Source organism: Mustela erminea, chromosome 8, assembly GCF_009829155.1.
Source record: "Mustela erminea isolate mMusErm1 chromosome 8, mMusErm1.Pri, whole genome shotgun sequence".
In the NCBI taxonomy this organism is placed as follows: Eukaryota; Metazoa; Chordata; class Mammalia; order Carnivora; family Mustelidae; genus Mustela; species Mustela erminea.
In genome coordinates this window covers 44,014,810-44,033,730 of record NC_045621.1, presented here as the reverse complement: position 1 = coordinate 44,033,730, position 18,921 = coordinate 44,014,810, and the positions used below count along the sequence as shown (strand labels likewise).

The window sequence follows — 18,921 nt, the reverse complement described above, 5'->3', positions numbered from 1 at the left end:
TTCTCCCCCTGTTCCCCAGTTGCTGGCCCTGGATCAGCTGCACCCCAGGTGCTCTTTCCTTCCAGAGCCTCCAGCCCTCTGGGGAGCCCCTCGAGGGACCCAGCCAGTGGCAGGGGGCAGGAAAGGCACCCAAGGCACAGGGAGTGGCTTTGGGTTGGCAGTAGGTCCAATTTATTCCCTGAAACACAAAATCACTTACAATTGTGTGTGACCATCTCCTGGGCTAGGACTCAACAACTAGAAAATAGTTTCCGTTCTCTTTTTTAAAGATTTTATTTATTTGTTTATTTAGACTGTGAATGGAGGTGGGGCAGAGGGAGAGAGAGGATCTAAGCGGACTCCCCTGCTGAGTGCTGAGCCCCAGGAGAGGCTCAATCTCATGACCTTGACATCATGACCTGAGCTGAAATCAAGCATTGGATGCTTAACCAACTGAGCCACCAGGCATCCCTGAAAAGCAGGGATCTTCTTAAAACCACGAGGAAGGAAACCATGGACAAAGAAAGTCCCCTTTCTAGGCCCAGCAATAGGAATTCACTGTTATATGGATACCGGTTTTGGAAAATTTGTTATTTATTTATTTATTTATTTTTCACCCATTCGATATGTATCATTCAGTGGCCTTCATTGTGTTCATCAAGTCGTGCGGCCATCATCACAATCAAATCTAGAACACTCTCATTATTCCGAAGAGAAACACCACAGCCTTCAGTTGTCACTCTGTCAAACAGCAGCCCCCCACCCCGTCTCCCCTAAGCCTACACGAACATCACTCTACTCTCAGTCTCTATAGATTGGCTGTCTATTTAGGACATTTCATGTAAATGGAATTATAAGACACACAGTCCTTGGTGGTCAGCTTCTTACACTCAGCATGCGTACAGGGCTCCTCTGTGTTGTAGCATGCATTGGTACATTGTTTCTTTGTAGTGCAGCAAAATAGTTCCTCGCATTATTTCATTGCAGTATATCCCACCCCTGATTTATCTCCATCTATCAGTTGATGAGAGTTTGAATTGTTTCCAGGGTTTGGCTCTGATGAATAAAGCTGCTATGGGCACCTAACTTAGAAGCTTTTGTGTAAACGTGTGTTTTCATGTCTCTCAGGTGTAAACCTAGAAGGAGTATTACCCCGCTGTGTTGTAACTCTGTTTAACCTTTTGTAGGGTTGCCAAACTGTTCATTCCCTGCTGGTGGGAGTATCATAGGATGCAAACATTTTGGAAATTTTTTTAATTGAAAATTGGGGGTGGGGGAGAAAGAAGGGTGCCGGAAAGACTGTTTTCCCGTCAGCAGCTTGGGTTAAGATGAGAGACAGCGGGCCTCTCAGCGGCGGGAGCTAAGCGAGGCAGTCAGCTCCGGTGGAAGGTAGAGTACACGAATCAAGAGACCACTCCTGGCCCTTGCCCTACTTTCTTCTGCTGGGCAAGACCTAGAGCCTTCCTTGAACCCGATCGGCTGTGGGGAACCAGAGTCCAGGGCAAGGGCTCCCCAAATTGGTCTCCATCCAGTGGTTTCCTAAAGGGATTAGCTGGGCAGCACTCAGGGACAGAGGTGGCCCAGGATGGCTTAGGCTGGAAGGTGCGAAGGTCCTGCAAAGGGAAGCCTTCTTGGACTTAGGACACCTGGAGTTGTAAACACCTGGTTGTGACCTGTCAGAATGCACACACAGCTGGACGCAACTGCCTCTGCCTGTCCTCACCCTCCCTGAACCCCCAATTCCTGACTTTTCTACTCTCCTGGAGCCAGAAAGTCACCCAGGTGAGTGGGAGATTGGAGCTCTGGGGGTCAGAGGGCCCTGGCTTCAAACCCTGGCTCTAGCACCCACATTTAGTGACCCCCTGGGCATGAGCTGTCACCTCTTTGGGCCTCAGTCTCTTTATCTGCAAAGTGGACATAATCTCCTGTACCAATGCCTGCTAGCAGAGCAGACGTAAGTCACATGAGCAACCCTTGGCAGCAGCTCTCTATGCTTGTTCCTTGGCCTGCTGCCAGCAACACTCCCCTCCTCACCTCAAAGCAGGCCCACTCTTTTCTCTTCCTCCTCTTTCCTCACCCTTCATTTCTTTGTTCTATTTCTGGACCAAAACCAGAAGAAAAGAAAAATCACCATGCAGGAAACACTGGCATCAGGGGAGAGGAGAACCTTCCATTTTTCTGAGAACCAGACAAGAGGAAAAGCCAGTGTTGGCCGCTGCTGGTGTCCCTGACTGCACAGGCTCTGGGAAGCTGGAAGATGGTCCCTGAGATATGCCCCAAGCCTTGCCACCTTGTGGCCCCCATCAGGACTGGGCCGTGCATCTTGAGGCAGGCTGTGGCCCATCACACTGTTTTCTACTCATTTCCACGGTGAGTTCCAGCAGTTCGGTGTCACAGCAGCTTCAGGTGGCAGCTTGGGCTCGCTGGAAAAGGCAGTGGCCACCTGAGTGTTGGGGGAGGTGGGCTGTTTTAAGGGCCAAGTGGGTCCCTGCCCCCTCCCCTTCACAGGGGCGAGTCTAACCCTCAGTTACTCATAATGTGACTCTATTTGGAAACAGGGTCTTTAAGGAGGTCCTGAAGGTGAAATGAGGTCATTGGGTGGGCCCTGATGCCATGTGGCTGGTGCCCTTGTAGGGATCCGACAGAGGGAAGGCCACGTGAGCAAATGGAGAAGACGGCCATCCACAAGCCAAGGAGAGGGGCCTCAGAAAAAGCCAAACCTGATGACACCTTGATCTCAGACTGTCAGCCTCCAGGGCCAGGAAGAAGCACGTGCCTGCTAGTCAGGTGCAGGGTCTAGGGTCCTCCCGGTAGCCCCAGCGGAGGGATCCAGCCCCGCTCCGCGCTGCCTGGCATGGGCCCCGAGGATAGGAGAGCATCCCAAATGTCAACACTTGAATATTTCTATTATTATCATCCTGACTCCTGTCCCCTGGACTCGCCTCCTGCTCTCTGTGTGATGGAGTGGGGACCACACCGAGGGACAGAAACAGGTACGCAGACATGTGCATTCATGCGCACGGGTCATTCTCTGGGCCCCAGGTCTTCACGATCGTGCATCACCACGGCCAAGTTAAGAAGGTTTATGATGTGTTGGGCGCAGTGTGGAGGGCTTTCTTCTCAAGGATCCCCTGAAGTACGCATAGTCGTCGCTCTACAGGGGAGGGAACAGGCCCAGGGGCTTGAGAGGCTGGTCTTGCCCTTTTCAGTGGGCGGGGCTAGGATCCGATCTGCTCCCAGGCGGTTTGTAGCCTCTATGCTACAACTAGGTTTTTTCTTCTTACTCGGAACTACTTGTAAGGACAGGGTGCCAGGGAGAGAATTGAGGGACCTCCTTGCGTGTCCTTGGGGGGGCCTGAGCCGGTGCTGGTGTGTGGGTGTCGGCACGATGGGTTGCAGGGAGGACAAGAAGCAGTTGGCATGCGCCATCGCCGCCTGCTCCCCACACCCCTGCCTGCTTCCTGCCCCTGCCTGCTTACCCCCCCCCCCGCACCCCTGCCTGCTTCCTGCCCCTGCCTGCTTACCCCCCCGCACCCCTGCCTGCTTCCTGCCCCTGCCTGCTTACCGGAGCAAACCGCCCCGTACCCCTGCGGGTGTGAGTGTTGGGGAGCGGACGCAGCTGAGGCAGCGTGCGCCCACGGCTGACCCCAGCTCAGGGACTGGGGCTGGTGTGTGTTGGGGTTGCAGAGAGAGGAGGGGTGATCACGGCCTCCGTCCGGGAAACTTCACGCTGCACTCAGTCTGGTCTTCCTTCTACCTGAGGCAGGTTTACGTAATCCAACTAAAGACCGTAACCTCATGGCCCATCTCAGCATGGTCGCATGAAGACTAAACAAAAGCCAAATCCAAGTTCACCTCCACCAATAGCCTTGGGAAGTACTGTAGGTCTTTCCGAAATTTGTTCCCAGAGGGCAGTTGGAACCAGAGGGCAGTTATGCTCACAAAAGAGAGGAAAGCGGGGCGTCTGGGTGGCTCAGTGAGTTAAAGCCTTTGTCCTTCCGCTCAGGTCATGATCTCAGGGTCCTGGGATCCAGCCCCACATCTGGCTCTGCTCAGCAGGGAGCCTGCTTGCCTCTCTCTGCCTACTTCTCTGCCTACTTGTGATCTGTCTGTCTAATAAATAAAAGCTTAAAAAAGAGAGAGAGAGAGAGAGAAAAGGGTCTTAAAACCCCTTTCCTCTTCCCTCCCAAAGTCCCCAGACTCCTGCATGCTTTCCTCCCTCGGGCTAGCTTCCTGTTGCTCCCCAGACCCACGAAGCCTCTGGCCACCAGCCTGCTCTCTGGAGCTTCCACGCCGTCCTTGGGATGGGGCCCACGACCCACCGGAGGCCATCTGTCCCAAGTTTGTAAAATTAGCAGAGAGATGAAGAAGCTGTTTAAAGTCCCACTGCTGGATGGGGTCCAGGAAGACCGCAACAAGCCTGCCTCTCCCATCCCCGGCATTGAGGGGCCTCTGGGACCACAAAGTGATGTTCTAGCAACTGGGACATGGTGGCCTGATCCAAACTGCAGTGTCTTCACTGCTTCTCTGAGCCCTATTAATAGGATCTTCCCGTTTGATAGGGCCTGGATGTGCTCACACAGCCCACACTCACTCACCCCATGCTCACCTATCCCACACCCCCATGCTCACCCACACACACACTCACTCACACACACTCACCCATGCACACACCCACACCCCCATACTCATGCGCACACTCACCCCCACTCACTCACTTATGCATACATAATCATGTACCCTCACCTATACACACTCACCCCTATACCACCTACACTCATACGCTCAGTCATACACAATCACACAGACTCATTCACACATTTACCCCACACCCACACGCAAACTCATTCAAACACACCCCACACACTCACCCGTACACACACCACCCTCCCACACTCTCACCCCACACTCATATACACTCGCACACCATCACGCTCACACACATCGCCCACACTCACACATTTACACACCCGTACCCTCACAACCCCCCACACTCACATGCATACACACACGCCATCCCAAACTGAGACAGTCTGGCTTTCCTATTTTGTAATCTGCCTTTTTCAATGAACTATACCGTGAGAAGATTTTCCCAAGTATTTAATTTTAGGAAACTCTTCTCCCATCATCTGGATTTAACCTAATCGAGCATTCCTCTAGCGTGGGCACAGAGGATGTTTCCACTCATTCGCTCGTATAAATAACCCAGACTGCAGTCCTTTTGCGGGTCTCCGCTTATGTCCGGGGGATAAATTCCTCGGAGGGAAGCTACTGGGATAAACATTTTGACTGACGTTTCACGTGGGAGGACTGAGTTCTCTTCCAGGAGGGCTGTGTGCCCATCCAGCCCCAGGCTGCGGCCTCCTCACAGAGTGGACTGTCCGGTCTGCAGAGGGGTCAAGTGTGGCAGCTGCCCTAGGAGGACTTGTGCCCTGATGGGCTCATTACCACGAGCCACTCTGGGAACAATACCTTCTTGGCCACGTCCACTTCCCAAGTCCTGTTCCCTTGGGGTTTTTTTTGTTTTTTTTTTTTTTTGGATTTTGACTTCCAACCAATTCTTTTTCTATGGATTTCCATGACAAAGCTCTGGAGATCAGGCTGTTTTTTCCAGCTCAGGACACAAATAAAACTAGTTAATCTAATTTTTCAAAGTCAAACTGCCCTTAGCTTCCCCATCCAGCTCAGTGGGAGCCGGGTGAGAGGGGGTGTGAGGATGCAGGTGAGTGCGGGTAGTTGTGGGAATTAGTGTGTGATTGTGTATGAGTAAGTATGTGGGAGTGTGGCGTGAGTGTGTGCGTGAGCTTGTGAATTTTATGCATCTGTGTAAGGGTGCATGTGAGTATGGGTGTGGGGTGTGTGTGTGTGAATGGGGATACGAGAGTGTGGGGATGAGTATGTGTGTGAGGGGGTGGGGTGAGTGCGTGAGTGTGGGGGTGTAGGCTGGGTAAGTGTGTGTGTGCGTGGGTGAGTGTGGGCTGTGTGAGCACATGCCCCAGGCCCTATCAAACAGGGGGAGATCCTATAATATGACTCATGACTCATGGGAGCAGCAACGACACTGCGGTTTGGATCAGACGGCCGTGTCCCAGTTGCTGAGACATCACTTAGTGGTCCCAGGAGCCCCTTGATGTGGGGATGGGAGAGGTAGGCTTGCTGGGGTCTTCCTGGACCCCCATCCAGCCGTGGGACTAAGCAAGCTCTCTTTGTGGGCTTCCCCACCCAGGATATCAGAGGAAACCAAAGAAGGGTGGCGCCTCCCACCCAGCCTCCCTATCCCTGGGACCCTGCTGCTGGGCCGGGCACTACATGAGAACACAGGGAGGGTGACCTTGTGTGACTGGTGTGCAGTCCTCATGGCCCCTCTGTACTTAGCAGGTAGCCCTGGGACAGACCCCTGAGGAAAGCAGACCCCTGAGGCAGAGCAGGGCAGGCTGAGGGAGCATAGGGGGCCTGGTGTTGCTGCGTGTGGGTGTCACCCTTGCACCCTGGGCTCACTGGACCTGAGCAGTCAGTGCCCTCGGGGGGGGGGGCTGCAGCTCCTGCTCCCCCTTCTACCCCAGAACGGATCCCCAAAGACTTTTGGTGGGGAGTGGCAGGGAGCTCCATGCCCCTCTGCTGACCAGGCCACCATGCTGTGCGTAGCAGCCTTGGGATGTCCTGCAAGGCGACCTTGGCAGGTGCATGTTTCGCACACAGCTCCCTGATGGCGCTCTGGCTCCCCGCCAGCCCCTCCCTGGAGGGTGGGTTACCAAGAACAGGGATTCCAGGACCTGTTCTCAGGCCCCTGGAAACTCATTTTCCTTTAAATGTGAACTGCCTCTTCAGTAACCCTCAGAGAGGTCCCCATGCCCAGGGATGTGGGACAGAAGGGGCTGAGAGCCAGTGCTGCCTGGGGTAAACATGGAGGCCTCCTTGGCCTCAGGAAGTTGGGGCTGGGGGCCGGGATGGGCTGCCAGAGGCCTCCTCTTACCACACACGGTGCACACCCTGCTCCCCCTCCTCCCCCTGACACAGACACAAACATACACACGCGCAGACCTGGTCCTTGGCTTTAAAAGGCAGACCCGAAGCTGCCATTACAGGTGGACTGAGACCGTCCGTGGGAACAATGGCCCACACCCGAGCTTTGGGAACAAAGCATTTTTCTCAGGAGCTCCTGGGACACCCGGCCTTGCTCTGTGTTCCGATTGGTTGGGCTTTGGAGATGCTTTCGTGTCAGATTATTATCAGTTCCCAAAATTGTCCCATCTTGGAGAAGTCAGGGAGAACCGAGGCCCTTGAGTTTGCTGAGTGTCCTGGATTGAACACTAGTTCCCCAATTTGTGTTCACCTGGAACCTCAGAAGTTGACCGTATTTGGAAATAGAGTCTTTGCAGATATAATTTGTTAACTTCAAATGAAGTCATAGTGGGTTCAGGTGGACTCCATCTAATATGACTGGTGTCCTTAGTAAAAAGAGAAGATGGAGACACATAGAGAGAAGGCAGCTGGGACTAGTGGGCACAGCTATGAGCTAAGGAACACCAAGGAAGGCCCACAAAGACCAGAGGCAGGAAGTGGCAGGAAAGATCCTCCTCGAGAGCTTCAGAGAAAGCACAGCCTGCCAGCACCTCGATCTCAGGACTCCTAGTATCCAGAACACTGGGAGAATAAATTCTGTGACTTAAGCCGTCCGGTTTGGGTTCATTTGTTAAAGGCAGCCTTAAGAAATGAATAATGAAAGACTTGTTTTTTATTCATTTGCTTATTTATAATAAGGTCTCAATCATACTAACAATATAAAAAGTCTGCCTCTAGTCATGCAATTTAAGCACCTTATTTGCTGGCATTTTGTTTCTTGCCCTCTGCCCTTGGCCATGAATGCAGACTGGATAGGAAGTGCACTGGCCAGGGTAGAGCTCTGCCTCCATCCAGCCACGCACCTGCTCACTGGTGACCTGCTGAAGAAACCTGAATGCTCTCTCGGGTTCCTTCCTAGCAGAACTATTTCACAGGAAGGAAACTCAGATCAGGTGCATGTATACGCAAATATACTTATAAACACACATTGCAAAGTCAAACCTAAATATTGAAAAATTATCCACCGGAGCTAAGCTATGCAATCAGCATAAATGTCTGTTGGCCGATGAAAAGTTAATGTGTGATATAAGCACACAATGGAATATCATCCACCTTTAAAAAAAAAAAAAAAAGGGAATTCTCTCCACTGGGCAGCATGAAAGATAAACTTGGAAGAGATTGTGCTAAATGAAATAAGCCACCTGTATGATATATCTGAAGTTGTCCACTTCGCAGAAGCAGAGAGTAGAATGGTGGGGGGGGGGGACTGAGGGAGGGGGAACAGGGGGAGGAGAGAGGGGAGGCGCTAATGGATGGGCCGAAGGTGCCAGTGAAGCAAGCTGATTGGCTCCAGAGTTATGCGGCTCGACCCCCGACCTACAGAGCACATTGTATCGTACTCTCAAAAATGTCTCAGGAGGGTAGACCTTATGTTAAGTATTCTTACGACGATAAAAAGGAAACTAGCAAAAAGAACTTTGTTTTTAAAGTCAACACCCGGGCGCCTGGTGGCTCAGATGGTTAAGCATCTGCCTGCTACTGCCCCTCGGAACAATTTGTTACTTAAACTATAACCCCCGGAGGATTTTACTAGTTGCCAAGCACATTTAGATGTGGCCTTAAGAAAAACCTATTCTGGCAACAGATCTTTGGGGAGAAGGACGATATACGACCGTGAAGCTGGGCAGCCCGGAACGCCCGGTCAGCTCAGGGAGGAACGAAATACCACCTGCTTCCCTTTTTCGTGATAGCTCCTTTCTCTTCCCAGAAGCGCCCGTTGTTAGATGAGTCCTTCGAATGTGCTTGTTTAACTATAAACTTTATCCTCCTTCTTGCTTGTCCGCAAGACAGGTGACTAACGTTTGACCTTCATTGGTACTTCTGTTGGCTAGTGTTTCTGTCCAATAAAAGTGAGACTGTGGAGTTGCTCGTGGCAGCAGTCCTTTTCGACTGTTGTCCCCTGCTCCCAATCTCTTGCAGCTGACTTGTTTGTGCCTAATTCTCCCGTCGCTGACTGGAAACGGCATCTGCCTTTGGCTCCCGTCATGATCCTAGGGTCCTGGGATCGAGTCCCGCATCAGGCTCCCTGCTCAGCGTGGAGCCTGCTTCTCCCTCTGCCTCTGCCTCGTTCTCAGTCTCTCGTGAATAAATAAATAAGTAAATACATAAAAATCTTTAAAGTCGACACCCAACTTTCGTGTACTTTAATACACGTTTCATGAAACCAAGATACTTAAAAATGATCCTTCTGTTCTCTTCCATTAGCTTGGATGGCTTTAAAGTGATCACACTGTTCAGTGGTGGTACTGTGAAGTGTTTCTGTCCTAACAATTGTAAACGAGGGCGCTGCCCCAGGGCCCCTGCTGCCACCAAAACCCTGTGGCCTTATCTCAGGGCAAAACATCAGGGGCTGCTCCCCAAATCTGGGCGGGTGAGGTCAAGCGAGGCCTGTTTTCCCAGGAGTCCTTTTGGCCGGTGTGCTGGCCCAGGGACCCTCTGACCCCAGGGTTCTGCCCAGCCTTCTCAGAGCACCTCCCCCACAGGGCTTCCCTCCCTGGCCTTTGCCCTGATGCCTGCAGGCACCCGGACCAGGACACATCCCGAGTTACCTCAGTACCCTTGAGGGGACACCCTGCCCTCATCCCCATTTCATGGATGAGGACATGGAGGCACAGAGTGGGCGGGGGCAGCGAGGAAGGGGGCTCACTTCTGAGGCTGAGCTCGGCCTCTTCTGCTAGGTTTATTGTAATTACTTCTTCACAGCTATGATGACAGGAAACACATTTTTTGAAGGTTTAAAAATAGGCACACAGTTATTTTTCCAGAACACCCAACATTATGAACTTTATGAGATGTGGTAAAATCTCTGAGCAGACCTTTTAGATTCATCTGCTCTGAAAACACGTTCTTACACATACAACGGACCTCTTGGCTTTTCAGTGACCGGTTCTCTTTAGTTTCCTGTTCCTGTGACGACGGCTTGTGAGGGGCTTCCTGTTAAGACGTGAGCATCAAGGGTCTGCTGTCCCATGAAAGGTTACTCTCCTCGGTCAAAGCTGAAAGATCTTATTAATCTGCAGCAACCGGCACCAGCAGAAGAGAGCATCCGCCTAGAAGAGGCGTGAGGCAGCGTTTCCACCAAGCGCAACCCCGCAGCAGCCCCCTACTGCCCGGACCCAACAAACCCGCATCTGACTCTCCCACGAAGCCACAGAAACTGGACTCATTCCTCCTGGAATGTCACCATGTTTGTTAGCACGCACACACACACACTGCGCACACCTCCCACACACCACATACCTACACCTCACACACCACACACAACATATACCTCATACACACCACACATGCCTACATCTCACACGCTACACACCATACACACTATACACACCACACACACATCACATACCCTGTATGTACCATACCACCTACCTTACAACTCACACACCTCACACATACCTACACCTCACACACATCATACACCTTACACATACCACATACGCATATACATCACACACCTTATACATACCACACCACACACACCACTCACCCACACCCACCACACATATGCCCACATACACCCACCACACGTACCTCACATGTACACACTCACATCACACATTATCAGACAACCCACAGCACACACACTACACACATACCACACACCTCACACACATTACACACCTCACATATACCAACCCCCTCACTCCCCACCTACACATACCATGCACCCCCCACACCACATCCTCCCACACCACATACATCGCACACATAATCCCCACACACCTCACATCCACCCACGCTCTCACATCACACATACCACACACATACCTCATGCCAGCAAAGCACTTAGGAAGAAGGGGGGGGGTGCCTGTCCTTGAAGATGCCACAGCCCTAAAACTGATTCTGGAAGGATTCCTCACTCAGCCCCAGTGAGGCAGTGGGGCTATGTGGGGCGCTAACCACCTACAGAGGCCTGAGGATGATGGGGCTGCCCTGGAAGCTGGGGGCCTGGGTCCCTGTCACCAGGAGTATGATCTTGGACAAGAGGGACTCCTTGAAAGTTGCCTCTGGATCAGCACTGATGGGAGCAGGACCTGCAGGCTTGTAAGACCAGTGCCTTTAGTGGATACACACGTAACTAATGACAGGAAAAATGACTAGCGAGGTCAGGCTGGGGGCTGTCCTCTTACCTCTGGTTCCTGTCACCTTTGCTCTCGGTGACGGTGTTTATGAAGACCTCCTCCAGCCCATGACACCCCCTCCTTGCCACCTCCTGCTCCTGAGGTCTCGCCCGTAGCCAAGACCCATGGACACCTGGAGCCCCAAGCTCTTCGTCCACCAGCTTCCTTGCCTATAGCCTGAACCATAACCCACTCATACCACGGCTTCCTCGGGGAGGAGGCAGAGATGAAGGGACACAAAGGCCCATTTCCTTCCAGCTCGTGTGACCCCAAGTGTACAACATGTGAAGACAGAGGGAGCTGGGGCCTAACACTACAGCCTGACCAGCCCCTCCCCGAGGTCCTCATATATGGACATGGAGTCCCTGTTGGTTCCTGAGGTGATTATCCTGCAGTTAGGATCACTTGGGCTCCTTTCCTAGAAGGCAAGACCATGCTGGGTACCCACAGTTCAGCGCAGAAGCTTGAGAATCTCCATGAGGGGAACCATCTGCAAACCAGAGGCTTGCCCGTGCTGGGACAGCAGGTGCTCAGGAAGAGGCTGAGGGAGTCCGGTTGGGCACTAGGCTGCTGAGTGGGGTGGTGGGTGACCCCACGTGGTTGTGGGCCATTGTGCTGGACATTCTAGAGGTAATGGCGTTGGGCCCGTGTTTGGGTGGGCTGGCCTGCAGGGCAGAGGGAGACGTAGAGACTGAGGTGTGTGTGTGTGACATCCCATCAGTCATCCTGAGAAGGGGCAGGTCCTGGGCCAGGAGGCCCTGGAGGGCAGGGCAGGCTGGGGGCTGCAGGGGCCTCAGAGGACAGGTCAGAGCTTAGAAGACATCGGCGAGGAACAGCATGGAATCTCCCTTGGTGGATTCAGAAACTTCTGGAAGGAAGCTGTAAGCACGGGTTAGAAAGAATTGTGAATGGGAGAGCAGCAGCTGCCTGAAAACAGCCGGCAAAGCCCTCGGGGACAGAATGGAGGTGGGTACTTGGACCTGAGTGCTGGTGAGGCGTCTCTGAGGAGGGTCCTTAGCTTGGCTATGAACCGCAGTCCTCAGGGCTAGTGGTTCCAGCTCCTGTGGTGAGGGTGAGGGAGCGCGGGGGCATCAGGGTCCCTCAGAAGCCTCTTTGGGGCACACAGTTCCTCAGCTGCCCATCATACCCCCACAGGGCCCTGGGATGGTCTCTTCACACAGAGGCAGAGGGAATCTGAAGGGGCTGGTGTTTCTCCAACCTTCTTCCCTCAGGGATCCATCCCCAGAAATAATAATGCTGCCCACATTTGAGGACATCCTTTTAATCACAAACTGCTTATCCAGAGTCTGGCTTGAGGTTGGGACACTGGGAGACAGAACTTGGGACCCTCCCCAGGTACAGTGATGGTAACCCTCCTGCTCCCTCCTAGCACTGGGGATCCCCACCACGGTCGCTTTGACCTCCAGCCTTTCTATGTAAATGCCTGTACTGCAACCACCCTGAAATTCTTATTACTCTTTCTGGAGAGAAGTGAGGGGGATCGGGGGCCTGCACTGACATTAGGGCCCCAGAAGCTCTCCCCAGGCCAGGCTGGGCCTCCCCACCTTCCCCGCCTGGCCCCCCGGGGCTGCGCGTCTACACGATGCCCTCCGGACGCTTGCTCCTCCAAACCACCAGCGCTGTCACCAGCAGGGTCACCAGGATGGGCACCACGATGAAGGGACAGAGGATGTTTCGGGGCGGGTCCCGCACAGCCCTGCCAGACGCAGGGCAGTTTTTGAAGTAGTGCTGGTGGATGGCCACGAAGAACGTGTCCACAGCCGCGTTTGGCCAGAAGCAGTTCAGCTGGGTCGCCACATTCCTGGTGCAGTCTGTGAGCTCACTGTAGCTCCTGCAGATGGGAAAGCAGCTTATCAGCCCCTGAGTGGGCTGAGGGCCATGGGAGGACCCAGTCGCCCACCATGGTGAGCACTCCCGGAAGTCCAGGCCCAGAGGCAGCAGCCCTGGCTGTAGGAGAGGGGGGCCCCAGATGGGGGCTCCCCAGATGTCCTGCACGTGGCCAGGCCCTGGAAGGTGAGCGGGGTCTTAGGGCCATCCCTCCCTGCTTCCGGGGTGCCAGGGACTAGGATGCCACATGTAAGGGCAGCCTGAAAGGTAGGCCAGTCAGGCCCACTCAGACAGCAGCCTGGGTCAAAAGCCATCTGCACACAAATCCGCAGCTTCTCTAGCCTCTCCCCGTGCCTGCCCCTCGGCTTAGAAGGCAGGGGCCTCATCTCCCAGCCCCCATCTTCCCACTCTCACTGGCATCTCCCACAGGGTCCATCACCCTTCGTTGTACGGAGAGACGTATGTATCATGTGTAAGCGCCCTGAGGACAGGGCCGGCCTGCTTTGCACACCTGTAACCCCAGAGCCTGGAAGAGCAATCAGCACACGCCAATCACCAGGCAGTTGTTACTTTCTTTCTTTCTTTTTTTATTGTGGTAAAATTTAAATAACACAATTTCATTTTACTATTTTAACCATTTGTTAAGTGCACAGTAAGGGGCTGTAAGTACATGCACGCTGCCATGTAGCCATCAGCACCATTTCCAGACCTTTCTCAGCTTCCCTAACAGAAACTCTGTCCCCATGAAACATTGACTTCCCGTTCCCCCTTCCCACCCACCAAGCAGCTTTTTATCTCTGACTGTGACCGCTCTAGGGACCTTGGGTAAGTGGAATCATAAGGTATTTGTCTTTTTGTGATGGGTTTATTTCCCCAAGCAAAGCGTCCCCAAGGTTCATCATGTGGTAGCAGGTGACAGACTCCTTCCTTTTCAAGGCGAAATCACGTTCTGCTTGCACCTACTTCATTTTGTTTATCCATTATCAATGGACAACCTGGGTTGCTTCCACGTTTAGTGACTGGGAGGAACATAGCTGGTACAAACACGGGTGGGCAAACGTGTCTTGAACACCATGCTTTCGATTCTTTTGGGTGTACTCCCAAGTGTGTAACTGCTGGATACGGTGGGTCTACATTTAACACTTTGGGTAAATTACTTTTTAATAAGTGAAGAGTCAATATGGGTGGAAAGGAAGATGTAGTTTCCAGAAGGGAAACCACTTCTGGGCAAACATCTCTTGAACACTGTGCTTTCAATTCTTTTGGGTGTACTCCCAAGAGTTTAACTGCTGGATATGGTGGGTCTACATTTAATACTTTGGGTAAATTACTTTTTAATAAGTGAAGAGTCAATATGGGGGGAAAGGAAGATGTAGTTTCCAGAAGGGAAACCACTTCTGCTTCTGCTTATCAGGTAGAAAGCTGCAAAGCGTGTTGCTCTTACTTGAATGATAACAAAACAAACAAACAAAAAAAGCCAAAGAGACTAAGAAATGGTATGTTTTCTGGAATCTGTCAGAGATCTGAGACTGCAAAGCAGTGAAGTAACTTATTTCAAGCCAGAACTGTCCCACCTGGGGCCACGCGTGGGAAAGAGACACAGCTGCCATACCAGATGCGAGAAGAAATCCACTTGTAAAAAACTGTCAAAGGCCAACTGTGGACTAGAAGGTCAGTTTGGAATTTCTGGGGCCCCAGACACACTGACTCATCACGTCTTCCCATGAGGCGCCAAAGGGCGTTCCTGAGGACTGGGGCAGGCAGGAGACTGGCTGTCACACTTGGCCAGGCACACTACATTTCTTGAATACTTCTCATGTAAGAATTGCCAGCCTTAGACCCCTGGAGGAACAGGAGGGAACAGACCCATAGCCCTTCTGACATTCCCAGGCCCTACTCTCCCTGGGAGCAAAAGCCTGAAGCTGCTGAGGGAGGGATGGTACAGCCTGTCAGCCCAGGACACAAGAAAGATGCAGAGTGGCTGAGGGAAGGATGGGGAAAAGACTGTCTTCCCTTGGGAGAGCAGCAGGAGCCCATCCTGGGCCTAGGATCCTGGGTGATACCAAACAGAGGTCTTCTGCTGCTGGGAGGGAGGCAGGACTCTCCCTGCCAAGGCCCCACAGATACAGGGCAGGGTTTGGCCACCATGGGAGAGGCCCAAAGACAGGGGCCTGTCTGAACTGAGGCTCTGCTCCCTCATATGGGCATAACACAGACTAATAAGCAGTAACCATCTGCCGCCCAGACAAGGTGGGGAGAGACCCACTGTGTGTGGCCCGGGCATACAGGGTGGGATGTTGCACTGAGGACATGTCACCAGGCCCGACTCTGAGCCCAAGGCTGTAGCAGCCTGTTGCTAGAGGTGTAGAGGGCTGTGGTGTTCTGAAACTCTCTGCCGCAACCACAAGCCCTAAGCCCAGCCCAGTTCCTGACAAGACTGACTCAAAACCCCACCCGAACAGCCTGGCAGGAGCAGCTCACTCATTTCCAGGTAGAAACAGTAGTTGCCTCAGTCTCGGCTTTCCTATACATGAATGTTCAGTATTCAATACAGAATCACGAACTTTCATTCCAAAGAACAGAAACCAAGCAACCCCTTGTCAAGAGATACATCGATCCACAGAATCAGACTCTGAGATATCATAACTATCATGCAGTTTTCCTCAAAAGGAAAACTATGATAAAGGGTCTAAGTGGGGAAGGTAGCCAACAGACACAAACAGAGAAGTTCAGCAGAGATGCAAGGTGTAGAAAACAAACACACAAACAAACAAACACAGCATCAGAGAGAATTCCTTTGATGGACTCATCAACAGACCTGACATCTGAGGAGTGAACTGCTGAATCTGAAGGTAGGTCAGAAATTACTAAACAGAAACACAAAGAGAAAAAATAGAGCATGTCTGTGGCGAATTAATAACACTGCCAATGATATCAACTCCGGTTTGTAATCTGAGTCCCAGAAGGAGGAGAAGAAATGGGGCAGAGGGGCCCCTGGGTGGCTCAGTTGGTTAAGCATCTGCCTTCGGCTCAGGTCAGAGATCCCAGGGGCCTGGGATCAAGACCCACATTGGGCTCCCTGCTCAACAGGGAGCCTGCTCCTGCCTCTCCCTCTGCCCCTACCCCTGCTTGTGCTCTCTCAAATAAATAATACAATCTTTAAAAAAAAAAAAAAGAAAGAAATAGGACGGGAAAAGTTTTTAAGAGATAATGGCTGAAAAATTTTCAAAATTAGTGACATATCAAATTGCAAATCCAAGAAGTCAGAGAGCCCCAAATAGAGTAAAAACCAAAGTGACAGCAACAGCCAATAAACAGCCATATAGACACATCAGATTCAAACTAGCAGCTGAAAACCAAAGATAAAGGAAAAAAAATCCAAAAGAAAAAAATCCTAGAGCCTGTCAAGAAAAAATACACCTATGGAGGAGCAATGACAGGATGTCAGCAGACTTCTGACCTGAGACTGTGCAGGCCAGGGGACAATGGGGTGACAAAGTGTTGGGAGTGGCAGTGGGAACACACCTCTGTCTGCCCAGAATTCCACACCCAGCAAAAATAGCTTCCACATACGAAGCTGAACTGAAGACTGAGAGAATTCACTGCCGGCAGATCTGGGTTATAAGTAACGTTTGAGATTTTCAGTCAGAGGAACCTAGCAAGATGAAGAGCTCTGTGAAAAGTAAAAATGAGGATCTTTAAAAGATATATTTCTGATCTTCCTGATTTTTGATGTAGAAAGTGAGTAAAGGGAGCAGAGACCACAGAGGAACTACTCAAGGAGGCTTGAAAAGGCTGCATGGAAAAGGCCAGGGTGTCTCCAGCCTTGAGCACCCCTCTATGTAGCTCCTTTTAGACTTGAAATCGCTAAGTCACTGTTTTGTCTGCCCTGGCTGCTCTCTGGGTCACTGCTGCGAGCACACAGGGACCATGGGGCCCCCTCAGTCCATGTGGGAGGGCGGGGTGTGGAGGCCCCAGGAGGGGGAGAGTGGGCTGAGGCGGCAGCAGCAGACCTGCAGGGGTCTGCAGGTCTGCACCCACCAGGGTGTGCGGTTTTCCCAAGTGAGCAAGGACTCATGTTTCAAGTAAAAACAGAAGTGGGAAAATTGGCAGGAAATCCTGACAGGCTGGGTCTCACTGGGTGAGGGAAGAAACCAGCATGCATCCAGTGGCTGGCCCAGGGCAACGCTGAATGTGTCACATATTGTAAAAGCCCCAAGTCCAGCCTTCTGGGCTGGCTGTTGGTCAGCCACAGGGTTACGTGTTATAAGCGCTGGTTTAAATGACTGCCTTCTCCCCTGCCTCAGGCCCAGCAGACCCATCCAGTCAGCGGGACCAGTGACAATCCATCCTAAACATTGTTCCCCATTTTCTGTGCCTAAAGGAAAGGAGATGGGATGTCCCTACAAAGAGGGGTTGGGGTTGCCATGTCTGGGCTGGCCAACCAGGATGGGGAAGAGCTCCCGACCTAAGAGACAAGACTCGTCAGACCCCACACTGAGGCCATGCGGAGGGTGAGCCTCTGGTGGGCTATTCTGGGATCAGGCGCTTTCTCCTTGAAATGTTATCCCTCCAGTCTGCAAAGCCACCCCTGTCTAAAAATATCTCTAACATGCAGTTGGCCATCCACATCCTGTTTATTTATATAGAAGTGACAGCTGAAACTTTCAATAAATATTTTTGAGCCCTGTCAGCAAGGGTGTGATAAGAGAATTCCCCTCAGAGTGCAGACATTCTTCTCTTCAGCAGAACATAGTACTGACTGAAGGACCCAAAATAATCATGAAAAATATTCTTGCCTTAACCCTCTATTTTCAGTTCTCACGTAACTGAACAATTACCTTTTTTCTTTTCTTTTCTTTCTTTCTTTTTTTTTTTTTTTTGTCTGAGTCTTTCTATTCTGGGCCCTTAAGCAAACTTTGCTTGGCATGTTTCTGAACACTATGGTGGGAGCTTCCCATATACTTGGGTCCCAAGTCAAGAGTGCCATGACTCACGGGTGTTTACTTATTGACAAGAAGGCCGATGCCCACAGATGCCCCAGACAAGTGGTGTACTCTGGGGACACTTGTGGTTGGTGTTTTCCCCAGCTAGTCCTGACCAGCCCTGATGTGTGGGGTATCTGAGTCTGAGCCCTGACACCCCACAGACCTGGATTCAAATCCCATCTCCATGACTATCACGCGTGATCTTGGGGATCTCATGACCCCTATCAGAGTGAGCCCTGGCCTCCTTCTATTCTTTTTTTTTAAGATTTTATTTATATATTTGACAGAGAGAGATCACAAGTAGGCATAGAGGCAGGCACAGAGAGAGAGAGAGAGGAGGAAGCAGGCTCCCTGCTGAGCAGAGAGCCCGATGCGGGACTTGATCCCAGGACCCCGAGATCATGACCTGAGCCGAAGGCAGCGGCTTAACTCACTGAGCCACCCAGGTGCCCCTCCTTCTATTCTAATGAGGAGACTACCTGTCAGGGTTACAGGGCAGATCAAGTTAAATGAGGTCAAGGGCCCAACATACAGCAGGCGCCCAATAAATGCATGTTACTTCATCGCTTCCTCCCAGACAATTGGCGTGTGACTCCTGAAGTACACGCTTCTTGTTCCATCAGCTTGAGCAAACGCTGACCAGACAACACGTGTCTCAGCCTCCAAAATCGGAGGAGGAAGTGCTTTTGGACTTAGGTTTAGCTCATCTGCCTCAGTATTTGCCTCCACCTGTCCAGGATCATGTATTGTGCAGGGTTTCCAGTGGCTCTGCAACCCCCACCCCCGTGGGGAGGGGAGGTGGTGGCCTGGCAGCCCGAGTGAGGTTGGCCTGAGAGCCTGTCAGAGTGCCAGATGACACG

At 52.0% G+C, this 18,921-nt stretch overlaps 1 protein-coding gene across 2 annotated transcripts in view; it reads right to left on the bottom strand.

Annotated features, from left to right (window-relative positions):
- Window positions 1-12,491: 12,491 nt before the first annotated feature.
- RAMP1 (receptor activity modifying protein 1) overlaps window positions 12,492-18,921 on the bottom strand; it is a 43,512-nt gene continuing 37,082 nt past the window's right edge. For both annotated transcript variants that reach the window (XM_032355317.1, XM_032355318.1), the window contains exon 3: window positions 12,492-13,077. In XM_032355317.1, coding sequence (XP_032211208.1) covers window positions 12,822-13,077 — 256 coding nt within the window. In that variant the 3' untranslated portion in view covers window positions 12,492-12,821. The remainder of the gene's footprint in view (window positions 13,078-18,921) is intronic.